The following is a 22,312-nucleotide window of genomic DNA, read 5'->3' as shown; positions in this document are numbered from 1 at the left end:
TGTCCTGTGAGGAAAGAGAGACCATCGTCGCTGGATCGAGAGAGGACTGATGTAAGTATAAGGGGGGGTGAGGGGGCGATACAAACACTGGAACATTTTTTACCTTAACGCAAGGAATGCATTAGGGTAAAAAAATGTTGTGCCTTTACACCCACATTAAGATAAGGCAAGTTGCTTGGCTGTCTCTGCATTCAGTACTTTAAGTCAACAGGGTTATTTTATTACAGGTGTAGAGGATTAGTGTATAGGCTATATTTGGATTTTTTTAATAGGATATACAGTATATATTCTAGGATATTAGTGTATATTCACATAGCTTGGCAAATAATTTGAAGCTTTGAATACCCAATCACATGCTAAGGACACAAAAAAACAGGGTTTCGCTTGCACATGATTGGATGGTTGAAAAATACACAGCTTACACTTATTTATTTAGCTAGGTGAACATTCATTTTGCCAAGTGAACATACACTTTGCAAAGTGAACAAGTTGTATTCCTTTAGTCAATGATCCACAAAGGCTTTGAGCAAACAAGATAAGTTAGGAGAGCATTATTAGAACGCTTGTTCCAGGTCAGTGAGTCAGGCGATTGGACCAAATGACAGCTAAGCAACTAGTATTTTCACAATTCAACTGACAACCTACATCATTTTCTGAGTGCAGGTTTCCCACAAAAAGTGACAAAAACAATATCCCCTTAGAATCCGCTATGGAAGAACATTTAGCATATAAAGCATAGAAAAGACATGAAAGATGAATGCCTATTATTACAGACATTTCTGCAGATTTCCAGTAATGTCAACAAAAAATTACCATACATTTCCTGTGTTTTATATACACTGTCTGAAGATTACATTCATGATATATTTTCCTTCCTAAAACATGCCTGATCTTTTAAAAGCAAAAGGAAAAAATACAAGTACATTTCTGTAGTTACAGACTAGCCTAACCCTAATTGTTTTTTGGAACGTAAGTTGATGAGCAGAATTCTCCGATCCCATCAGTGGTCCCTTTGGGATTTCACCCTAAATGGAGCTTAATCATTAATCTTTATGAAATGGATGGGTTAAAATAATTAACATTTTTCCACTTTGGTGATGTTTTCAGGAAGTAAAAGGCTTGGGGGCCTCTTGGGAATAGAACAATCCTCAGGATAAAACTCCTATGGAATTTTAAAAGGAATGTCTGGCGTCAATGTTTCCAGTGGGGTCATTTTTGTATTTTCAAAACAAACACAGCTGGGCTTATTTAATATGGTACTAGAAGTGCATTATTATGGGCAATGTGCAGTAACCTACAGCAACCAATGCAATTTTAGTTGGCTGGGATTGCATAAGAAATAATATGAAATCTAATTGGGTTATTAGAAATAATATTGACTAATTGGTCACGGATTGCATCATTTTGAACTTTGCTATTAAAATAGAAAATTTGCCTACAGAAATACAGCGGGTAAAATAAGTAATGAACATAACATAATTTTTCTAGGTAAATATATATTTCTAAAAGGTGCTGTTGACATGATATTTTTACCACATGTCAGTAACACGTCAGGTACAAAGAAACCAAAACAAATAAGTTCAGAAATAAGTTATGTGTAAAAAATAAAATAGGAATGACATAGGGAAAAGTACTGAACACGCTAACTGAAATTTATTTCATACTTCGTACAAAATCCTTTGTTGGTAATGACAGCTTAAAGACACCTCCTGTATGGAGAAACTAGTCACATGCATTGCTCATAGTGATCGACCGATTTCGTCTTTTTAACACCGATACCGATATTTTGGTCATCGGATATCGGTATCGACCCCAAACCCCTCCTCGGCACTAAAAAGCATTCAAAACACCAAGTTTGGCTGTTTTGAATGCTGTCAGTTTTTTTTAATTCGGCGCCGAGTACCCGGTAGTGATGTCATGACATCACTTCCAGGTTTTTGACATGGAGACCTGATCAGAGCCGAATGCGGCTTTGATCAGGTCTTCTCTTCGGCGGCGGTGGAGGTAGGATGCCCGGTTCTCCCGGTGGGATGGGAGACACGGGCGAGCCGGGGAAGGCGGCGGGAGGGGGAAATGTCCCCTTCCGCTCCTTGTAATGACAGTCGAGTGGCTTCCAGCCGCATCGGTTGTCATTACAAGTCAGCCGACCGTCGGCTATGGACACCGGTACAGGGGTGATGCCTCTAGCTGCAGGCATCACCCCAGTATATGCACTTTCCCTTAATATAGTTAAATCCAAACACTGATACAGATATATAAGGGAAAGTGCATATCGGCACCTGATATATCGTTGTTGCCAATAAATGGTCGATCTCTAATAACTTAGGTGTGATTTTGGCCCATTCTTCTACAGAAACAGTCTTCAAATCTTAAAGGTTTCCTTTTCCTCTTCTATGAACTCTGATCTTTAGTTCTTTCCATAGATAGTCCGTTGGATTCAAGTCAGGTGATTAGCTGGGTCATTCTAGCAGCTTTATTTTCTATTTCTTTGAAACCAATTGAGTTTCTTTGGCTTTGTGTTTGGGATCATTGTCTTGCTTAAATGTCCACCCTCATTTCATCTTCATCATCCTGGTAGATGGCAGCAGATTTTTATCAAGAATGTCTTGGTACATTTTTCCATTCATCCTTCCTTCAATTATTTGAAGTTTGCTATTACTGTATGCTAAAAAACAGCCCCACACAGTGATGTTCCCACCTTGAAACTTCACTGTTGGTATGGTGTTTTTGAAATGATGTGCAGTGGCATTTGACCTCCAAACATAGTGTGTATTATTTCATCCAAAGAGTTCAATTTTGGTCTCATCTGGCCAGACTATATTCTCCCAGTATTTTACAGGCTTGTCTAAATGTTGTGTAGCAAGCTTTAAACATTCAGCAATGGAGTCTTGCGTGGTGAGCGTGCATGGCGGTTGAGTGCATTACTTATTACTGTAACTGCTAATTCCAGGTATTTCTGAAGCACTCCACAAGTGGTCCTTGGCTCTTGGACAACTCTTCTGATAATTATTTTTACTCCTCTTTCAGAAATCTTGCGAGGAGCACCAGGTCGTGGCCGGTTTATGGTGAAATGATGTTCTTTCCACTCCCAGGTTATGGCCCCGACAGTGCCCACTGGAACATTCAGAAGTTTAGAAATCCTTCTGTAACCAGTGCCATCAGTATGTTTAGCAACAATCAGATTGTGAAGGTCTTCAGAGAGCTCTTTGCTTTTATCCATCATAAGATGTTTCTTGTGTGACACCTTGGTAATCAGACACCTTTTTATAGGCCATCAGTTGAGACTGAACCAGCTGGTATTAACAACTTGCCGACTGCCCCACGCAGATTTACCGCGGCAGGGCGGCTCGGCTGCGCATAATCACGTAGATCTATGTGATTATGTGCACGCAGTTTCGGCGGTGCTCCCGCTGTGATTAGACAGGAGAGCCGTCTGGTATGTAAACAATGTAAGACGGCTTTTCTGTCAGAGAGGCAGGGAAAGATCGTGTGATTAAGCTAAGCTGAATCACTGATCTCTCTCTGCCTCTGTTCAATCAACCCCCCCCCCCACAGTTAGTAAGCACATCTAGGGAACACATTTAACCCTTTGATCACCCCTGGTGTTAAGCCCTTCCCTGCCAGTGTCATTTATACAGTAACAGTGCATATTATTTAGCACTGATCACTGTATGAACGTCACTGGTCCCCAAAAAGTGTCAGTGTCAGATTTGTCCGCCGAAATGTCGCAGTCCCGATAAAAATCGCGGATCGCCGCCATTACTAATTAAAAAAATAAGTCCATAAATTTATCCCATAGTTTTTAAACGCTATAACTTTTGCGCAAACCAATTATTATACGCTTTTAGGACATCATTGTATTTGGGTACTGTGTTGCGCGACCACGCAATTTCAGTTAAAGCAACGCAGTGCTGAATCGCAAAAAATGGCCTGATCATTAAGGGGGTAAAAACTTCCGGGGCTGAAGTGGTTAATATGCACTGACAAGGGGCAGAATTGCTTTCTGATTACTGATAGATTTCAGCTGGTGTCTTGGCTTTCCATGCCTTTTTTGCACCTCCCTTTCTTCACGTGTTCAAGATTTTTATAATTTTTTATAAGTCTTTCCATACAAGTGAAATGTATTTTTATGAGAATATGAATAAAGTAACAATGCATTCTGTATCATAATATTTAAAGTAGAATTCCAGGATAAACATAAAAATTTCTTAAAATGCTCCCTCCCCTCTCCTAATATCTATACTAATTAACCTGTGTAGGAAAGATGTATATACTTGCCTATTGTCAGGTTGGTCTGGATAGGTCACATGATCTAGCTTCCCTGTATCAGCCAGCGGTGGCTGCAGGGGAAAAAAGGATTATCTGACAACAGCTGCACCATGGGAGCTTATGGGTGATGTCATTGCTCCTGCCCTTCACAGCCGCTTTGAGGTGCTCTCTCCATTCCCCTGCAGTCGCCGCTGGCTGACACGGGATAATACTACTGGAGTAAATAGGAGAAAATAGGTAAGTAAGTATGTAAAACTACACAAAGGGCGCCTTGTTCTCAAATAAACAAAATATATATACAGTATCAACCTGCTGCCCCTTTTAAATGTGAGTGTAACACAAACAGGAAAACAATTGATAAAAGTAGGCGCTGGTTGGTGATATAAACTGAATAAATCGATAACCCCAATTGCTTAGGATTAATCAAACATCAGTCATATACATAGATTAGTGTACCCTAAAGAAATGCAATAAAATGTATCATACACTAATCTATGTATATGACTGATGTTTGATTAATCCTAAGCAATTGGGGTTATCGATTTAGTCAGTTTATATCACCAACCAGCGCCTACTTTTATCAAAGGTAAGTAAGTATATACATTTTCTTTACGCAGGTTAGTTAGTAAAGGTGTTGGGAGGGGAGGGAGCATTTTTAGGACTAGTTAGGCTGTAGCTGGAATTCTACTTTAAAGTCTTACTAAACCCAAGACCCTGCATTCACTATATCTGGTCTCCCACAGTACACAGTATATAGCAGTCTTGTGACTTCTATCAGTGCCTGGCTGAGCACTGGTTAAAGCTTGTAGGAGTTGTCATTCTCCTCTGACTGTCCTATGAGGCTGCATGACTCCTGACCCTATGTCTGGACAGTCCTGATTGGCTCTGGGCTAATCAAATGCCCCCTCTCAAAAAAAAAACAAAAACTTTCTAGCAAGTCACACCAAACTGAGCATGTGCAGAGTGCTATAAGGGTCTGTACTATCAGCAGATGGATTGGAAACTATGGAAGAAGGGGAGGATCAGAGAAGACAGGATGAAACAGCATTTTTTACACAATACAGAGGATTAACTCCTTAGATCCCACAGAGTATAACAAGCATGCTTTACTGCATATACAGACTGATTTTACAGTTGTGAGCTTAGTAGCTCTTTAACCACTTACTACCCGCCTGCCGTCAAATGACAGCGGAGCGGTGTACCTATTATCCTGGGACGCCGTCGTATGACGGCGCACCAGAACAGCCTCTCTCGCGCGCCCCTGGGTTGCTAGGACATGGCGCGATCCCGATCTCGGTAAAGAGTCAATGACATGACTCTTTACCCATGTGATCGGCTGTGTCCAATCACAGCCGGTCACATGTAAATGAGGAAGTGCCGTTATTCGGCTCACACTGTCAGTGTGTGAGCCGAGGAGAGCCGATCAGCGGCTCCTCCTCATAGGGGACACAGAGAAATGTAATCAGCGCACTGATCACCAGTGCCCTGATTACACAAAAGGGAAATAAACTGCCATAACTGCCCACCATCAGTGCCCACAGTGCTTGCCATCAGTGCCCCCCATCAGTGCCCACAATCATTGCCCATAGTGCTGCCAGTCAGTGCCCATCAGTGCCTGCTCATCTAGGCACTGATGAGCACTGACTGGCAGCAATATGGGCACTGAGTGTGGGCACTGATGGTGCTGCTCATCAGTGCCACCCGTCAGTGTCCATCAGTGCCGCCCGTCAGTGCCGCCTCTCAGTGCCCATCAGTGCCACCTCTCAGTGCCACCTCTCAGTGCCCAGCAGTGCCACCTATCAGTGCCGCCTATCAGTGCTCATCAGTGCGGCATATTAGTACCTCCTCATCAGTGCCCATAAGTGCCACCTCATCAGTGCCCAGCAGTGCAGCCTATCAGTGCCCATCAGTGCCGCCTCATCAGCGCACATCAGTGAAGGAGAAAAATGTATTTATTTTCAAAATTTACTCACAGAAAATAAGAAAAACTTTTTTTTTTTTTTCAAAATTTTCTGACTTTTTTCATCTTTTTTGTAAGAAATAAAAAACCCAGAGGTGATTAAATACCACCAAAAGAAAGCTCTATTTGTGTGAAAAAAATGATAAAAATTTTGTATGGGTACAGAGTAGCATGACCACGCAATTGTCAAATTGTCATTCAAAGTGTGAGAGTGCTGAAAGCTGAAAATTGGCCTGGGCAGGAAGGGGGTGAAAGTGCCCTGTAGGCAAGTGGTTAAGGTTAGTATAAAGATGTTTGTGAAATCAATACTGTGGTGCGATTTTTTTTTTTTTTTTTTTTTACAAACCTGATAAGTTTGGTTTAGCTGTGGGTGGGTTATTGATAGATGATCTCCTGGAAAAAGGAAAATATATAAATGATAAATATTATTTCTTTTCTAATCAAACTATTTAAAATAATTCAGACTGACTTGCTTAATTAGCAACTTATAACTAAAAACAAAACAAAAATTAAAGTTGGATGGGGTATCACCTTCTGCCTCACTCACTTCCTGACCCAGAGACACAAAAGAAAGAGAGAGTAAATCCCTCCAACAGGGGCAAATACAAAAATAAATGGATTTTTGTAAAATCTTACCGTAAAATCCTTTTCTCTTAGCTCATTGACAGACGTAGTCCTCGGTGATACACCACCTTCGGGTTATGTTGCCTCCACAGGAGCAGGACTAGACAGGAAATTAAAAAGCTCTGGCCACACCCCAGGGGCAGTCCCAGAGGGTATATCCTCTCTCTCTCTGCCTCAGCAAATCAGTTATGTGAAAAAGCAGTCTTTAGAGATTTTAACCCAACTCAAAAAAACAGAGGGGCGGGGACTACGTCTGTCAATGAGCTAAGAGAAAAGGATTTTACGGTAAGATTTTACAAAAATCCATTTTTCTCTAGCGCTCATTGACAGACGTAGTCCTCGGTGATACACCACCTTCGGGACGTCCCAGAGCAGTATCACAACTGAGGGGTGGGAAAATGGAAATCAAATCCCAATCTAGAAGGCCCAACCGGTGCCAACTAGAAGTTTACAATGCTCATCCTTAATGATGAGACTCAACAAAAAAAGAGAAAACAATTTTTTTTTTTTTCAAACAGAAAAAAACCCTCGAGGTAGACCACCGGTCTCCTCAAATTGCGGCCTGCAAAACCTTGCGGCCAAATGAGGCATCCGCCGATGCCGTCACATCAATTTTATAGAATTTTGTAAAGGTATGTACTGACGACCAGGTGGCCGCCTTACATACCTGGACCACTGACGCCTGATGGCGAAAGGCCCAGGAAGTACTGAGCGCTCGAGTGGAGTGCGCCCTAACAGGGAACGGAGGACTCTGACCCTTAATAGAATAAGCCTGTACCACCGTTTGTCTAATCCATTTGGCAATGGTCGCGGCAGATGCAGGCAAACCCTTTCTGGGGCCATCCGTGATCACAAAAAGTGAATCCGTCTTACGGAATGATTCCGTAGCTTTCAGGTATACCCTGATTGCCCGAACCACATCTAAGGAATGCAACGCATGTTCCCGATGATGCTTGGGCTGAGGACACAAGGAAGGTAGTACAATATCTTCATTCAGATGAAAATCTGAAACCACCTTGGGAAGAAAAGATGGCTTAGGATGAAGTACTACCTTATCCCTATGAATCACTAGGTATGGGGACTGGCATGATAATGCAGCCAGTTCTGACACCCTGCGAGCAGAAGTAATAGCCACCAAGAAGGCCACTTTCTGGGATAAAGTAAGCAAGGGAATCTCCCTGATGTTTTCAAAAGGAGGTTTCTGTAGAACCGACAAAACCAAATTAAGATCCCAAGGCGGTAAGGGCGCACGGACTGGAGGAGCCAGGTGCCGCACCCCCTGGATGAAATTCCGCACCAAGGATTTGGTAGCTAAAGGCTTCTGAAAGAAGATTGCTAATGCTGAAACTTGACCCTTGATGGTGCTCAAGGCTAGCTTCTGCTCAACCCCTTGTTGCAAAAAGGCCAATATTCGAGACACCGAATAGGTACGTGGAGGAAATCCTAAAGATTCGCACCACGCAATATAAGTTTTCCATGTGTGATAATAAACTTTGCTGGAAGTCGCTTTCCTTGCTTTAATAAGGGTAGGAATGACTGAAGCTGACAAACCTCTGTCCTTCAGTACTTGGGTCTCAATGGCCAGGCCATTAAACCCAGCGACTGTAAAGCATGATGGTAAATTGGTCCTTGAGACCACAGACACTCCCTGAGACGAAGTTCCCACGGAACGTCTACGACTAACATGTCCAAGTCGGCCAGGCCGGCTTGAGGAGGCCAGCCTAGAATTTCTAGGACCACTGGCGCTGATTGGGTCTGAACCAGGTGTCCCTAGAGGTATCTGGCCCCGACCATCCGAGAAAGTCTGGTCGTTTTCTGTTCCCACACATTTATCAGATACCTGATAGTTATCAGGAAAGGTGATCTTTTCTGGTTGAACCTCAGGGACCGAAGTCACCCGACTAGAGGCTACTTGGCCTATCTGGTCAACCAGATCCGATTCCTGTGAGGTATCGGGACTAATCTTAGGAAAGGGTAAGGGAAAAGATCTATTCAGGGAACGGTAATTACCACTTCCTGTAGTACTTAAATGTTGGAAGGGAAGAATCGCACCGGTAGTAGTGGTTGATGCTCGATCTAATGTCCTGAATACCGGTGAAAACGTCCCCCCACCCTGAAACCGGGTGGGGGCGCACCTTCAGGCTGTGTACTCCTTTGCTTCGGGTTTGGCTGGGTTGGTCCTTTGCTTGTCCGACCAGCCCTTCTTGAACCCTCCTGGAGGAGTCTTGCCTTTCCCGCTAGTACCAGCCGGGCGCCCTTTATGGGCGGTAAAGAAAGGTCCTCGCTTGTTGCGAGGTCCCTTAGCTTTAGCAGCCTGTGGCAAAAAAGTGCTCTTGCCCCCAGTGGCATCCTTAATGATTTCATCTAGGTTGGCCCCAAATAGACGATTCCCCTGAAAGGGGAGATTTGTCAAGGTCTTTTTGGAACCTAGGTCAGCTGACCAGCATTTTAACCACAGCACACGTCTGAGGATCACCGCTGTCTTAGATGCATGCCCTAATAAGGGAGTAGTGTCCAAGGCTGCGTCACAGATAAACTGTAGCCCTTGTATAATCTGTTCCATCAAATCAGATGTCTCCTGGGGAATATCTTTTCCCCTAAGATCTTGGCGTACCATTTTCGCCCATTCCGTAAGTGTCTGGGAAACTAGACCAATAACAATTACTGGTCTAAAAGCTGACCCTATCAGAGAGAAGATGGTGCGGGACTCTGCTTCCATCTTTCGATCCACCGGATCCTTAAAGGACGAAGTGTCCTCCACTGGAATAACCGTGGCTTTATTCAGCCTGGAAATAGGCGGATCCACGACTGGTGGTACCGTCCATTTCTTAATGATGGATTCCTCAAACGGATAGCGTCTAGCAATACGCTTGGAAATAGTAAAGGTACGCTTAGAATGCTCCCATTCTCCTTTAATCTGATTACCGAAACATTTAGGTACAGGAAAAGCCTTCATCGTCTTGATGGGCTTATTAGTACCAAAGGGAATCTCTGTTTCAGTTGCCTCTGCCGGTAAAGCCTCAAGTTTTAAGGTTTCCTGCACTGCCACAACTAGTGCATCCACCAATGCTTCTTCCTGAATAATAGCAGGAGAAGAAGCGTCCTCCTCACTGTCTGAGGGGGCTTTACCTGGGATAACAGCCCTTGCAGAGGAACCTGCAACTGCCGTGACCACCTCTGAATCTGAGTCAGAGGTGTCAGATGGTATAGGGGTAGGCGGGGGTCGCTTCCTTGACCCCCGTCCCTGACAGGCCGCCTCCACCCGAGCCACCATAGACTCCAAAATTGCTGTAAATGACTCTATACTCTGTGCACCGGCGGGTCCCGTGGCCCCCTCGAGGGAAACAGGTGGGGGAATATGTGTGGCAGGGTCCATGATAACTCCAGTTACTTCCTGGAAAACATAATTCAAAAATAAAACTTTTTTTTTTTTTTTTTTTCGACCCCCAGCGCCACAAAAGCCCCTTAGTGTTACCTGCTAGGGATCCCTATCGATCGAGAGAGAGAGAGAGATAGACCCCCAGGCTCACCACTTGATGCTCAGAGTTTAACTGCAACAGGTTACAGCGCTGTCTTAACAAACAGGAAGTCTTTTGGCTGGCTGCCCAGGAAGAAAGGAGGCGGCTCCGCCCCTCTGTACGCCTTCCGGCGCCTCCCCCAAGCTCCACGAGGTGTTTGGATCACCTCAAACATGGCCGCCCCCATGCTGGAGACACGAGGCTACGCCAAAATGGCGGCTCGTGCGATCCAGCAAAAAAAATGGCGGCGGCCCGTACTGAATAGCGGTGTGCTGCAGGGCACACAACACTCTCACTGCATGGGGATATGGCGTGGTTGGCGGTACCGGCCCTGGCGGACCGCATGGCCGTTCGGGAGGCCTGCTAATAGCTGGAGATCTGATTAGGAAGGCAGTCTACATGTCCGTGGCTTCTGACTGGTAGGTAGCTTATTCTTAACCCATAAGATTCCCAGAATGCCACAGATTACATCTTTAAAACATGTATACAATTAGATTGTTAGCTCCTAAACCAAGCCTCCTGGCTTTTTGCACACATAAAATCACACTCAAAGTAGGAGGATCTGTGTCATGTTGTAGGATAGAAAGGGACTCTATCTTACCATACAGAGAGGGGCCCGCGTTCACCACAAAACCCGTCAGGGGGAAAGGGGGAACATACTACTCACCATACCGGAACCAGGCGGGCACCAACTCCTGACAGTACCCCTCTCCACCGGGGCGGGAGGGCTGTCGACCGATACGGACGCCGTGACTCATGGTCTTTGGCGTTTCAGCGAGACGTTTAACTCGCGTGGACAGTCCTTTAATGGGACTTTGTCGCGGCCGACCCAGCGCGGAGCTATGGCCTGCACGCGCTCGTAGGCTGAACTGGGGTGACCACCGGATCTCAACATCCAGCCCGTCGCCCAGTTCAGCTTTCTTGCTTGAAGATCTCACAGGAACACTGGAGAAAAAAAGCTGTCTAAAAAAAATCCTTTAAGAAAAAATTCTTGCCAGGACCTAAGATCCCAGCAAGGTATCTAGGTCCTTACTCCTAACTAGACAGAAAATAACTGATTTGCTGAGGCAGAGAGAGAGAGGATATACCCTCTGGGACTGCCCCTGGGGTGTGGCCAGAGCTTTTTAATTTCCTGTCTAGTCCTGCTCCTGTGGAGGCAACATAACCCGAAGGTGGTGTATCACCGAGGACTACGTCTGTCAATGAGCGCTAGAGAAAAAGCATTTACAGAAAATCTAACCCTTTCATAGATCCTCAAAAACTAAAAAAATATTCTGGAAGTAGTTTAATTTGAAATATTCTCCTTGAATTGATTATTTACAGACAAATGCTCTAGCAACATGGGTTCTTTTTTAACAAGCTTTGGCATTTAGTGATAGATATACAGCATTGTTTGCTAAATTGTAACATACCTGCCTCCCATTGTAAATGCAGGTTATATAACTATGGCTGGCAGCGAAGAGAAACAATTTTGCTGATGCAATTTTAGAAATGTAAAAATTATAATGATGCTAAAAAATAAATTTATTTCTTATAATGGAATACTTCTCTAGGTAGTTCTTTCATGATATAAGCCTGCTATAAAGCATACCTAATACAGTACATTGCCCATTGCAACGTAACTTGGAGATGACAATCTAAGAATGAAAGTTTGCAAAGATGACACTGTATACTTCTTACACATTGATAAATAACTGAATGTATTCTTTCTTTTGCACTTTTACCAATATTTAATCTTTTATTCAGTGTGCTTTAGATTAGTTTGGTTATCATCTTTTCACACACTTACGTGTTATTGGGGTCATATTTCACTTGAGCGTGATTAGCACCTCTACTTGTATCTGTGCCCTATGGAAGGATTGTCCCTTTCCCTATAATGCCATGCCTTATTCTTTACAGGCCATTGATCCCATGCTGGTAAAACTTGGTGAGCAATTGAAACTTTTTTCAGAATCATTGATGGCGGAAATTTTTTTACTATATATACTTACAGCTTTTTTAAACAGAATTCATGGTGATATATGCTGTGCTGCTCTTTTGTCTTATCTGAACAATGACTGCATCCTTGTTTCCCATCACACAATACCACCCACCCCCCCTTTTTTTTTCTTTAATATACCCTATATATTTTTTTTTTCTTCTTCTTCCTCTTCTTCTCTAGTTATCTTCATCGACCCACTTCTCATCTGCTTTCTTTCTGTTACTTCTTCTCCCCGTTTCTCTTTCCTTATTTCCTCTGTACCTTTCTACATTTCCCATCACTCTTGGTCTCCTCCACTTATAGTAATGAGTTCCCCTCCACCATGCTTCACTGTTCCCTGCAGGCACTCATTATTGTACTGCTCTCCAGTCCTTCGCAAACAAACTGCCTCCTGGTACAGCCAAATATATCAAACTTTCACTTATCAGTCCAGAGCACCTGCTGCCATTTTTCCTCACCCCAGTTACTATGTTTTCATGCATAGCTGAGTCTCTTAGCGTTGTTTCCATGTCCTGCGCATGGAAACATAGGAACTGAGGTGCAGAAAAATGGCAGCAGGTGCTTTGGACTGATGAGTCACAATTTGAAATATTTGGCTGTAGCAGGAGGCAGTTTGTTTGCAGATGGGCTGGAAAGCGGTACAATAATGAGTGTCTACAGGCAACTATGAAGCATGGTGGAGGTTCCTTGAAGGTTTGGGGCTGCAGTTCTGCAAATAGATTTGAAGATTTGGTCAGGATCAATGGTGTCCTCAATGCTAAGAAATACAGGCAGATACTTATCCATCACCTCATACCATCAGGGAGGCATGTGATTGGCCCCAAAGTTGAGAAAATGAAGGCAGTCTTGTTTTTAGGATCATGCACCACCCTCTCTAAAATCTATTTCACTGACAAACTTTGCAGGATGAGAGCTAGACTAAGACCTAAGACATTAACGCTGATGTTCTGACCAGAAGTTTACATAAGAAAAATCACGTAAACTGAGGGAACTGAGTGAATATTGGACTCAGATCTCTCAATGTATCCAATCTGTTACAGCTATTACTGGTGGGCCATCTGTAAGAGTCTGTATGTTAGGATTGGTTGAGGTGTTAGTTCCCAGAAGAGCAATACATACTCTGCTCACCCTTTTATTATACTACCCCAGAAAGCTAATAATCCTTTCGTGGAAGAAAACGACTGTGCCTAAAGTCAATCTTGGAAGGCTCTGGTTAACCAGGCCCTTCCACTTTATCAAACAACTTACATTAGTAGAGGAATACCGCACAAGTTTGACGAGGGGGGCGTGTGTGTGTGGGTCTGGATTGAATCTTCGCACACATTTTCAGACTGAGTTATATCGGTATGTTATTTGATTGCCTTTATTAGTGTAAATTGCAGGGTATAAGCCCCTGATTTGTGATTTGTATGTACATGAAAATCGAACTGCATGCTCTTACATATGGCTGATGTTTCTGGAGTTGTTGGAGGGGTCTATGTATTCTATAAGCTCCTTAATTACGGGATGTTCTGTGTTGGTGACAGGCAAGCTATGTATGTTTTTTTTTTTCCTTTTGCCCATCCCTTTTGTAATTGTTTTTTTGCTTTTATTGTTTTAGGCTGCTTGTCTGTCCTAATTTTTTATGACCAATATAAACTTCAAAGTGGACAAACAACTGCAGTATATTTAGGGACACCATTACCTATTAATTGGTAAACTCTATTTGTTATTTGGAGCAATCCTGTAACCATGTCTCTCCTGAAAAAAATAAAAAACACTCACTTGTTAGTTACTCTGTCCTGAAGATGAGTTAACATTGCAAAGTTGCTCCTCACAGTTCGTAGGCTAGCTAAAACCTAAGTGTAAAGACAAAACATAAACCGGAGAAAATAAATAAATAAATAAATTGGAAACTCGTTCACATATTTTTGCCAATACCCAACAGTCATTGCAAGCTGAGAGATACACTGGACACACAAAGTGTCACACTGGAATACCTTTAATTACCACCAGTAATACAAATAGGGTTTCCTAAGAAGGGGACATACATCATGACTTTCTTCAAATTATTATTATTATCTTAACTAGTGTAAAAGGTGTACAAGAGATTTAACAAACCACATCTATGCAATTTATACGCTGGAGGTATTTTTATTTACAATGTACTGTATATGTTTTCAATGTATTAAAGTACAATATACCCATTTGCCAAGCATTCCACTTTCTCCCCAGCCTGTCCCCATTGAACATGTTGTCCTGGCAACCCCACAAGTTGATAGAGCATACAAAATATGCAACAATTTTTCCTGTTGCAAGACAATTTCCTCCCAGTGTTGGAAACTTTGCAAAAGGCAATAGATGGTATGTACTTCATTAAGAAATAATTTTCTTACCTGTGCAAATGGAGTTACTATCATGTCTTCTCCATGTCTAAAGATGAAAGTAACAGTGTTAGCACATACAAAGATCATGTGACGTTAAACTGAACGTTTTCGGTTGCACTTTATATTACCAGATGTATTTATAAAAATTTTGCATAGTTTGTTCATTTAAACTGCATGTAAATATGTTCAGGGCAAATGGGGCAAAATTAAAATGTTCTCAGGTTATATTCTTTGCAATTTGAATGTGTGTATGCAGAAAATACTGCATTATGGCGACTGGATGGCAGTGAGGTGCACCCCTCTGTTAAAATGTTGGGTTTGTGTGATGTAAAAAATACAAGACAAACAATCATTTCAGAACTTTTTCCACCTTTAATGTGACCTATAAACTGTAAAACTCAATTGAAAAACAAGCTGATAGCTTTTTTTTTTTTTTTGGGGGGGGGGGGGGGAGTCAAAATAAAATAATGTGGTTGCACAAGAGTGCACACCCTTTATAACTGGGAATGTAGCTGTATTCATAATTAAGCAATCACATCCAAATTCATTATAAATAGCAGTCAGTACACACTTGCCATCATTTAAAGTACCCCTGATTACCCCAAATAAAGTTCAGCTGTTCTAGTTGGTCTTTCCTGACATTTCCTAGTCACATCCTACAGCAAAAGCCATGGTCCACAGAGAGCTTCCAAAACATCATGGAGATCTCATTGGTAAAAGGTATTAGTTAGGAGAAGGGTACAAAATAATTTCCAAGGCATTAGATATACCATGGAACACAGTGAAGAAAATATGGCACAACAGTGACATTACTAAGAACTTGACGTCCCTCCTAAATTGATTTAAAGATGAGAAGAAAACTGGTCAGGGAGGCTGCCAAGAGGCCTAAAGCAACATTAAACGAGCTGCAGGAATATCTGTCAAGGACTGGCTGTGTGGTACGTGTGACCACAATCTCCCGTATTCTTCATATGTCTGGGCTATGGGGTAGAGTGGCAAGACGGAAGTCTTTTCTTATGAAGAAAAACATCCAAGCCCAGCTAAACTTTGTAAAAACACACCTCCCAAAAGCATGTGGGAAAATGGGTTATGGTCTGATGAAACCAAGGTTGAACTTTTTGGCCATAATTCCAAAAGATAGGTTTGGCACAAAAACAACACTGCACATCACCAAAAGAACACCATGCCCCCAGTGAAGCATGGTAGTGGCATCATGCTTTGGGGCTGTTTTTCTTCAGCTGGAACAGGGGCCTTAGCCAAGGTAGAGGGATATATGAACAGTTCTAAATACCAGTCAACATTTTCACAAAACCTTCAGGCTTCTGCTAGAACGCTAAACATGGAAGAGGAACTTCATCTTTCAGTATGACAATGACCCAAAGCATACATCCAAATCAACAAAGGAATGGCTTCACAAGAGGAAGATTAAAGTTTTGGAATGGCCCAGCCAGAACCCAGAGCTGAATTTGATTGAAAATCTTTGGGGTGATCTGAAGAATGCACAGGAGATGCCCGTAATTTGACAGATTTGGAGTGTTTTTGCAAAGCAAAGAGTGGGCACATATTGCCAAGTCAAGATATGTCATGCTGATAGACTCATACCCTAAGACTTGAGTGTTGTAATAAAATCAAAAGGGGCTTCAACAAAGTATTAGTTTAAGGGTGTGCACACTTATGCAACCATATTATTTTTACTTCCCTCCGCCTAAAAGATTTTAGTTGTTGAGTTGTTCAGTGTATAGGTCACATTAAAGATGGAAAAAGTTCTGAAAAGATTTATCTTTGTCTCTTCTTTATCTTTGTGTAGACTTTTTATATCGACTGTATATCCTAAGAACATTTGATTTTTTTCAGTTTCGATGGACAAGAAGCTATGCAAATTTTTTATAAATACATCAAGTGTTAATATTTAACCCATTAAGTGAAAGAATATGTAGATCAAGGGGTCTTCAAACTATGACCCTCCAGTTGTTCAGCAACTACAATTCTCATCATGCCTAGTCATGTCTGTGAATGTCTGAGTTTTACAATGCCTCATGGGATGTGTAGTTCTGCAACAGTTGGAGGGACGTAGTTTGAGGATCCCTGATGTAGATGATGAACAAGTAAGAAAGATTTCTCAATCCACTATCATATATATAGAATTATATGGGCCGATTAATGAACCATGTATAAGAACAATTCTTATAGCACATAGCAACCAATAAACTCCAATAATATAAAATAATACATATATATAATACCAATAAACTTTTAATTCTGCTATTTAGCTGGCAAAATGACACATTCTGACTGTGTTGCCTGGGCAACAAGACGTGTTCTGTTAGTGCAATTTACACATCAGCTCCAACAAATCAGTCCTTCTGAAACTGATATTTCCGCATTGGGTGGATGCCTGTTAGTTCAACCAGCTGATTGCTTGTTTGGGTTCTTAGAAACCCATGTTCCAAACTCCTTGGAGATCATTATTAGGGGTCTGTCCTACTATAGAAATGTTTACATTACAGAGAAGAAGTATAAGGAGCAAGATGCATATAGCTTTAATTTTATGGTAATGGAAAAGACTGGATGTATAGGACATATAATGTCATTTTATATACACAAATCAAAATTATTAAATAGTAACGTCATTTGCTGATTTGAAAGATATTCAATTTGAAGGATTAATAAAACTAAAGACAATGTTTGCATTAATACTCACAAGTCGCTAGCAATGGAGGAGTTTCTGGACATTGCCTTGGGGGAAAGGTCATAGTCGCTGTCTGATCGGTATAGGAAAGACTCTCTTCTCTGGCTGTGGGGCAAGTTACCCTGTAGAACCAATCCTGACCCTGGACTGGCTTGGGACTCCAAGGGACTTCTACCTGATGACAAGCCATTTTCGACATCAAAACTAAAAAAGAGACAGAACACAGAATTAAGGATGACCATCACAAATTTAAAAAGTATTACAGCTAATTTTCTGATAAAAGAAACCAAAGTTTAAAGGGCATATTCAGCCAAAAAAAATGTGTTTTTGATAGAGCGTGCAAGAAATAGGACCCTTGTAAAGTTTATACTGCTATCTGGGGTTCACTTCCCCCTCACGTATGGTCATAGTGACAGTGGTTTCACTATACAGGAAAATTTGCAACTGAGACCTAAGCCCTGTACAACAGTAAAAACCTGACAAAGGTTATAATCTTTCCTTACTCTTCCAATGGCAAAAGCAGTTATATATCATAGGTAAAAAGGCGCTGGTAATCTTAATATATCACGTGTTATAAAAATTAATAGGTGATTTAAAGTGTAATATATGTGATTAAAAATTGCTACAAATATATATATGATCAACTATTGGTGCAATTAGCAAAGAAAAGTGCATACCAGTGCAATTTCAATTCAGAAGTGTTTGTGCTTCTCAAAGTAAATTAATCCACAAAGGTGTGGATCAGTGAACCAATAAATAGATATTTAAAGAATTCCATACAAAAATCACATAAGAATATATAAAAATATAAATATATAAATGTGCTCCAAGTAGTGTTTAAAAGTCCAGGCAATAGCATGCAATCAAAATTGTGCTTGGTGGATTCTTATTAATCCCTTCACAGTGCTCAGGGTGCTGCAGATCCCCGGAGAATATCTTCCTAAGACCCAAAAAAACGATTTTGTACTGCCGAATTGCCCAGTGCCAGGAGGGCACAACAAATAGTAAGAGGCTAATTGTCACCTTATAGTGTATGTTTTTTGGAGAATAAAACAGTATTTCACTATTGGAGGCTATTTGTTCTTCTATATCTTTATGTGTATGGGGGGACTACATGGTCCAACTCGAGTAATATAGGAGCCAGAGATCCAAGCAATCGAGGAGAGGTCTGATCCACCCAATAAAGGGATCACAGGCGTTGGGGGTCCTTGTGACCTGCTGCTAGCTGGTAAGAGGCCACGGTTGTCACATCCCAGCACCTGGAGCACTGTGAATGGATTAATAAGAATTCACCAAGCACAATTTTGATTGCATGCTATTGCTTGGACTTTTAAACACTACTTGGAGCACATTTATATATTTATACTTTTTTATATATTCTTATGTGATTTTTTTATATATCCTTATGTGATTTTTGTATGGAATTCTTTATATATTTATTTATTGGTTCACTGATCCACACCTTTGTGGATTAATTTACTTTGAGAAGCACAAGCACTTCTTAATTGACGGTTGTCACATCCCAGCACCTGGAGCACTGTGAATGGATTAATAAGAATCCATCAAGCACAATTTTGATTGCATGCTATTGCCTGGACTTTTAAACACTACTTGGAGCACATTTATATATTTATATTTTTATATATTCTTATGTGATTTTTGTATGGAATTCTTTATATATCTATTTATTGGTTCACTGATCCACACCTTTGTGGATTAATTTACTTTGAGAAGCACAAACACTTCTGAATTGAAATTGCACTGGTATGCACTTTTCTTTGCTAATTGCACCAATAGTAGATCATATATATATTTGTAGCAATTTTTAATCACATATATTACACTTTAAATCACCTATTAATTTTTATAACACGTGATATATTAAGATTACCAGCGCCTTTTTACCTATGATATATACCTATTTATTGTTTTATTACAATTAAAAGGGCAGCAGGTTAAACAATCTTTTATTTAAAGGGCCAGGCGCCTTCTCTTTTCTTTTTATTGCAAAAGCAGTTATGCCTGGACATATACTTTAAAAAAAGTAGACTGATGAATTAAGGCTCTGTGGTTTTTAATGGATTTTCGTATTTTATGTGGCAACTATGTGGCTAATGAGGTTTAATGTTGATAAATGTAAAGTTATGCATTTGGGGGCTAAGAATTTGCATCAAACATACTTAGGCAAGTACAACAGGGGAGAAAGATCTGGATGTTCTGGTAGATCATAAGCTTAATAATATCATGCAATGCCAAGCTGCGGTTTCAAGCAAATGCAAGCAAAGTCCTTTCTTGTATTAAAAGAGGCATGGACTCCAGAGAGAGAGATCATTTTGCCCCTGTCCGATTTTTTTTAGTAAGACCTCATCTGGAATATGCAGTTCAGTTTTGGGCACCAGTTCTCAAAAAAGGTAATTGGGGAACTGGAGAAAGTGCAGAGAAAGGCAACCAAACTGATAAGAGGCACGGAGGAGGTCAGCTATGAGGAAAGATTAGAGAAACTGAATTTATTCTCTCTCGAGAAGGAGATGAAGGAGGGATATGATTAACATGTATAAATACATAAGGGGTCCATATAGTGAACTTGGTGTTGAGTTATTCACTTTAGGTCATCACAGATTACAAGGGGGCACTGTTTACATCTAGAGGAAAAAAAATGGTCTCCAAATACAGAAAGGTTTCTTCACAGTAAGAGCTGTGAAAATGTGGAATAGACTCCCTCCAGAGGTGGTTCTGGCTAGATCACTAGATTGCTTTAAAAAGATCTGGATTATTTCCTAGGTGTACATATTATAAATGGGTACTAATATTTATAGGTAAAGTTGATCCAGGCAATATCCGATTGCTTCTCGGGGGATCAGGAAGGAATTTTTTCCCCTGCTGTAGCAAATTGGATCATGCTTTGCTGGGGTTTTTCCTTTGGATCAACTGTGGGCATAGAATTGTACATATGGGATTGAATGGTTGTGTTTTCTTTTTATGTATTTTATTGGTTGAACTAGATGGACTTGTGTCTTTTTTTAACCTATGTGACTTCCATTCACTTCCTGTCTTAGAGATGTAACAAGTAGTAAGATGAAATCTTTCCAAAGTGAGGAGAATTCAAATCTTGGACGTATGTAACCATAACCTTCTTGAACATACCATATGCCAATGTTCAACTAGTTACAAAAAAAGGTTTAACCTTTTCATTTAGTATACTAGGATTGGCCAGTATGTAAAGCTGGCCATTCCTGAGGAACCAGACAAAACTATCAGTGGGTGTCCCTGCTTTGTTTGACAAAAGCTGGTTGTTTGATTAACTTTTGTCAAACGAGCCTACTGACATTTTTTTGGCTGCCAATGATGCAGTCACTGTTTGTGTTTTTGACACCTGACTGGGTCAGCTCTCAAAAAAAACCCAACAAGAGCTGCAGCGGTAGAATGGTTGATCCACTTTAAAAAAAAAAAGAAAGAAACTCAGTGTATGAACACAAATTTCTTTGCAGTGTTCTTCTGTAAGCGTTATCTTTTTGCAAACACATGCATTTTATATTTAGCAAAACACTAGCCATAACTAACACTTTATTGACTTGGGTGCGATTAAGGTGCTCATAAGTGACATCAAAAACAACTGAAAGAAAGACATGTCAGGTTTTTCAAGATATTAACAGTACACAAGTACAAGGTCAACAAGCTATATTCATCCGGACAAGATATAAATAGACAAGATACTGTATACTGCTATTTATAGCTCAGAGTAACTACCCATTCCAGGCTCATATAAAGTCAAGGTGTATTTCTAAATTACCTTTATTATCTATGTGAATATACAAACACTTCTGGAGTTTATCTGTTTTGTACCAAATGTTACATGATAAAAGAACCAACAGGTAACAGTAGGCCTTGCATATTGATAGCTGAAGTTGATGTGTTGAAAGCAGAAAACATGTAAAGCCTCATACACACGCACCGATTGTTGGCCGACCGATCGGCCCACTTTTGTCCAGTGTTGTTGTGTTGGTTGAAATGTGCTCTAGACTGCACACAAATTTTTTCGGCCAACAACAACCAACTTCAGAAGTGATGTCACGTGATGGTTTACTTTCCGTGTGTTTTTTCTTCTCTGAGCATGCCCAGTCTTGCTCATCTGATTTTTGTCGGCCGAAATCTGTACTGACTGGCGATCAATCGGCCGTTCTGTTGACGGCCAACAAAAATTTTATAGCATGCACACCAGATTTTGTTCGGCCGAAAAGTCGCAGTCGGTTGTCGGAAGCATCATACTAACAAGCCGACAATCGGCCGATCGGACGTTGGCCGAAAATTTACGCCCAACAATCGGTGCATGTGTACGGGGCTTTAGTGATGTGAGTGATTTTGACAAGGGCTAAATTGTAATGGCTAGACAACTGGGCCAGAGCATTTCCAAAACTGCAGCTCTTGTGGGATGTTCCTGGTCTGCAGTGGTCAGGACCTACCAAAAGTGGTCCAAGGAAGGAAAACCAGCGATGGAGTCATGGGTGGCCAAGGCTCACTGATGCATATGGGGAGTAGGGTTGCCACCTCATCCCTTTAAACCAGGACACATTAATTACACAGGTTCTGAGGCTAAAAAAATGCACATAAGGCACTAAGTGAGTTTAATTACCACCTTTATCCGTTTTTTTGTTGCATGCTAGTCTCATATGGAAAGTGGTTACTTTCATACGAAAATTCCCGTACGACAGAATTCAACTTCAGAAGTGATGTCATGTGTTGAATTGTTTTGTATGTGTTCTTTCGCTTCTGAGCATGCGTAGTCTTGCTCTTACGATTTTTTTCGGACAAAAACTTTACTGATTAAACGAAAATCGGACGTTGTGTTAACGTACGATAAAAATTTTATAGCCTGCAGATCCAATTTTTGTCTTCCGAAAATTTGTA

General features: G+C 41.2%; 1 protein-coding gene across 3 annotated transcripts in view; it reads right to left on the bottom strand.

Moving 5' to 3' along the window:
• Positions 1-22,312, bottom strand: part of PDE4C (phosphodiesterase 4C) — a 670,938-nt gene that overhangs the window by 79,183 nt on the left and 569,443 nt on the right. For all 3 annotated transcript variants that reach the window (XM_082260761.1, XM_082260762.1, XM_082260763.1), the window contains 4 exons: positions 17,420-17,611; positions 14,728-14,764; positions 14,117-14,190; positions 6,576-6,622 (listed from right to left, as the gene is read on the bottom strand). In XM_082260761.1, the coding sequence (XP_082116887.1) occupies positions 6,576-6,622; positions 14,117-14,190; positions 14,728-14,764; positions 17,420-17,611 (350 nt within the window). The remainder of the gene's footprint in view (positions 1-6,575; positions 6,623-14,116; positions 14,191-14,727; positions 14,765-17,419; positions 17,612-22,312) is intronic.

This window comes from Pelophylax lessonae (assembly GCF_965119305.1).
Source record: "Pelophylax lessonae genome assembly, chromosome: 1".
Lineage (NCBI taxonomy): Eukaryota > Metazoa > Chordata > Amphibia > Anura > Ranidae > Pelophylax > Pelophylax lessonae.
The sequence above is the reverse complement of the archived record's forward strand: the minus strand, read 5'-3'. Positions and strand labels throughout refer to the sequence as shown.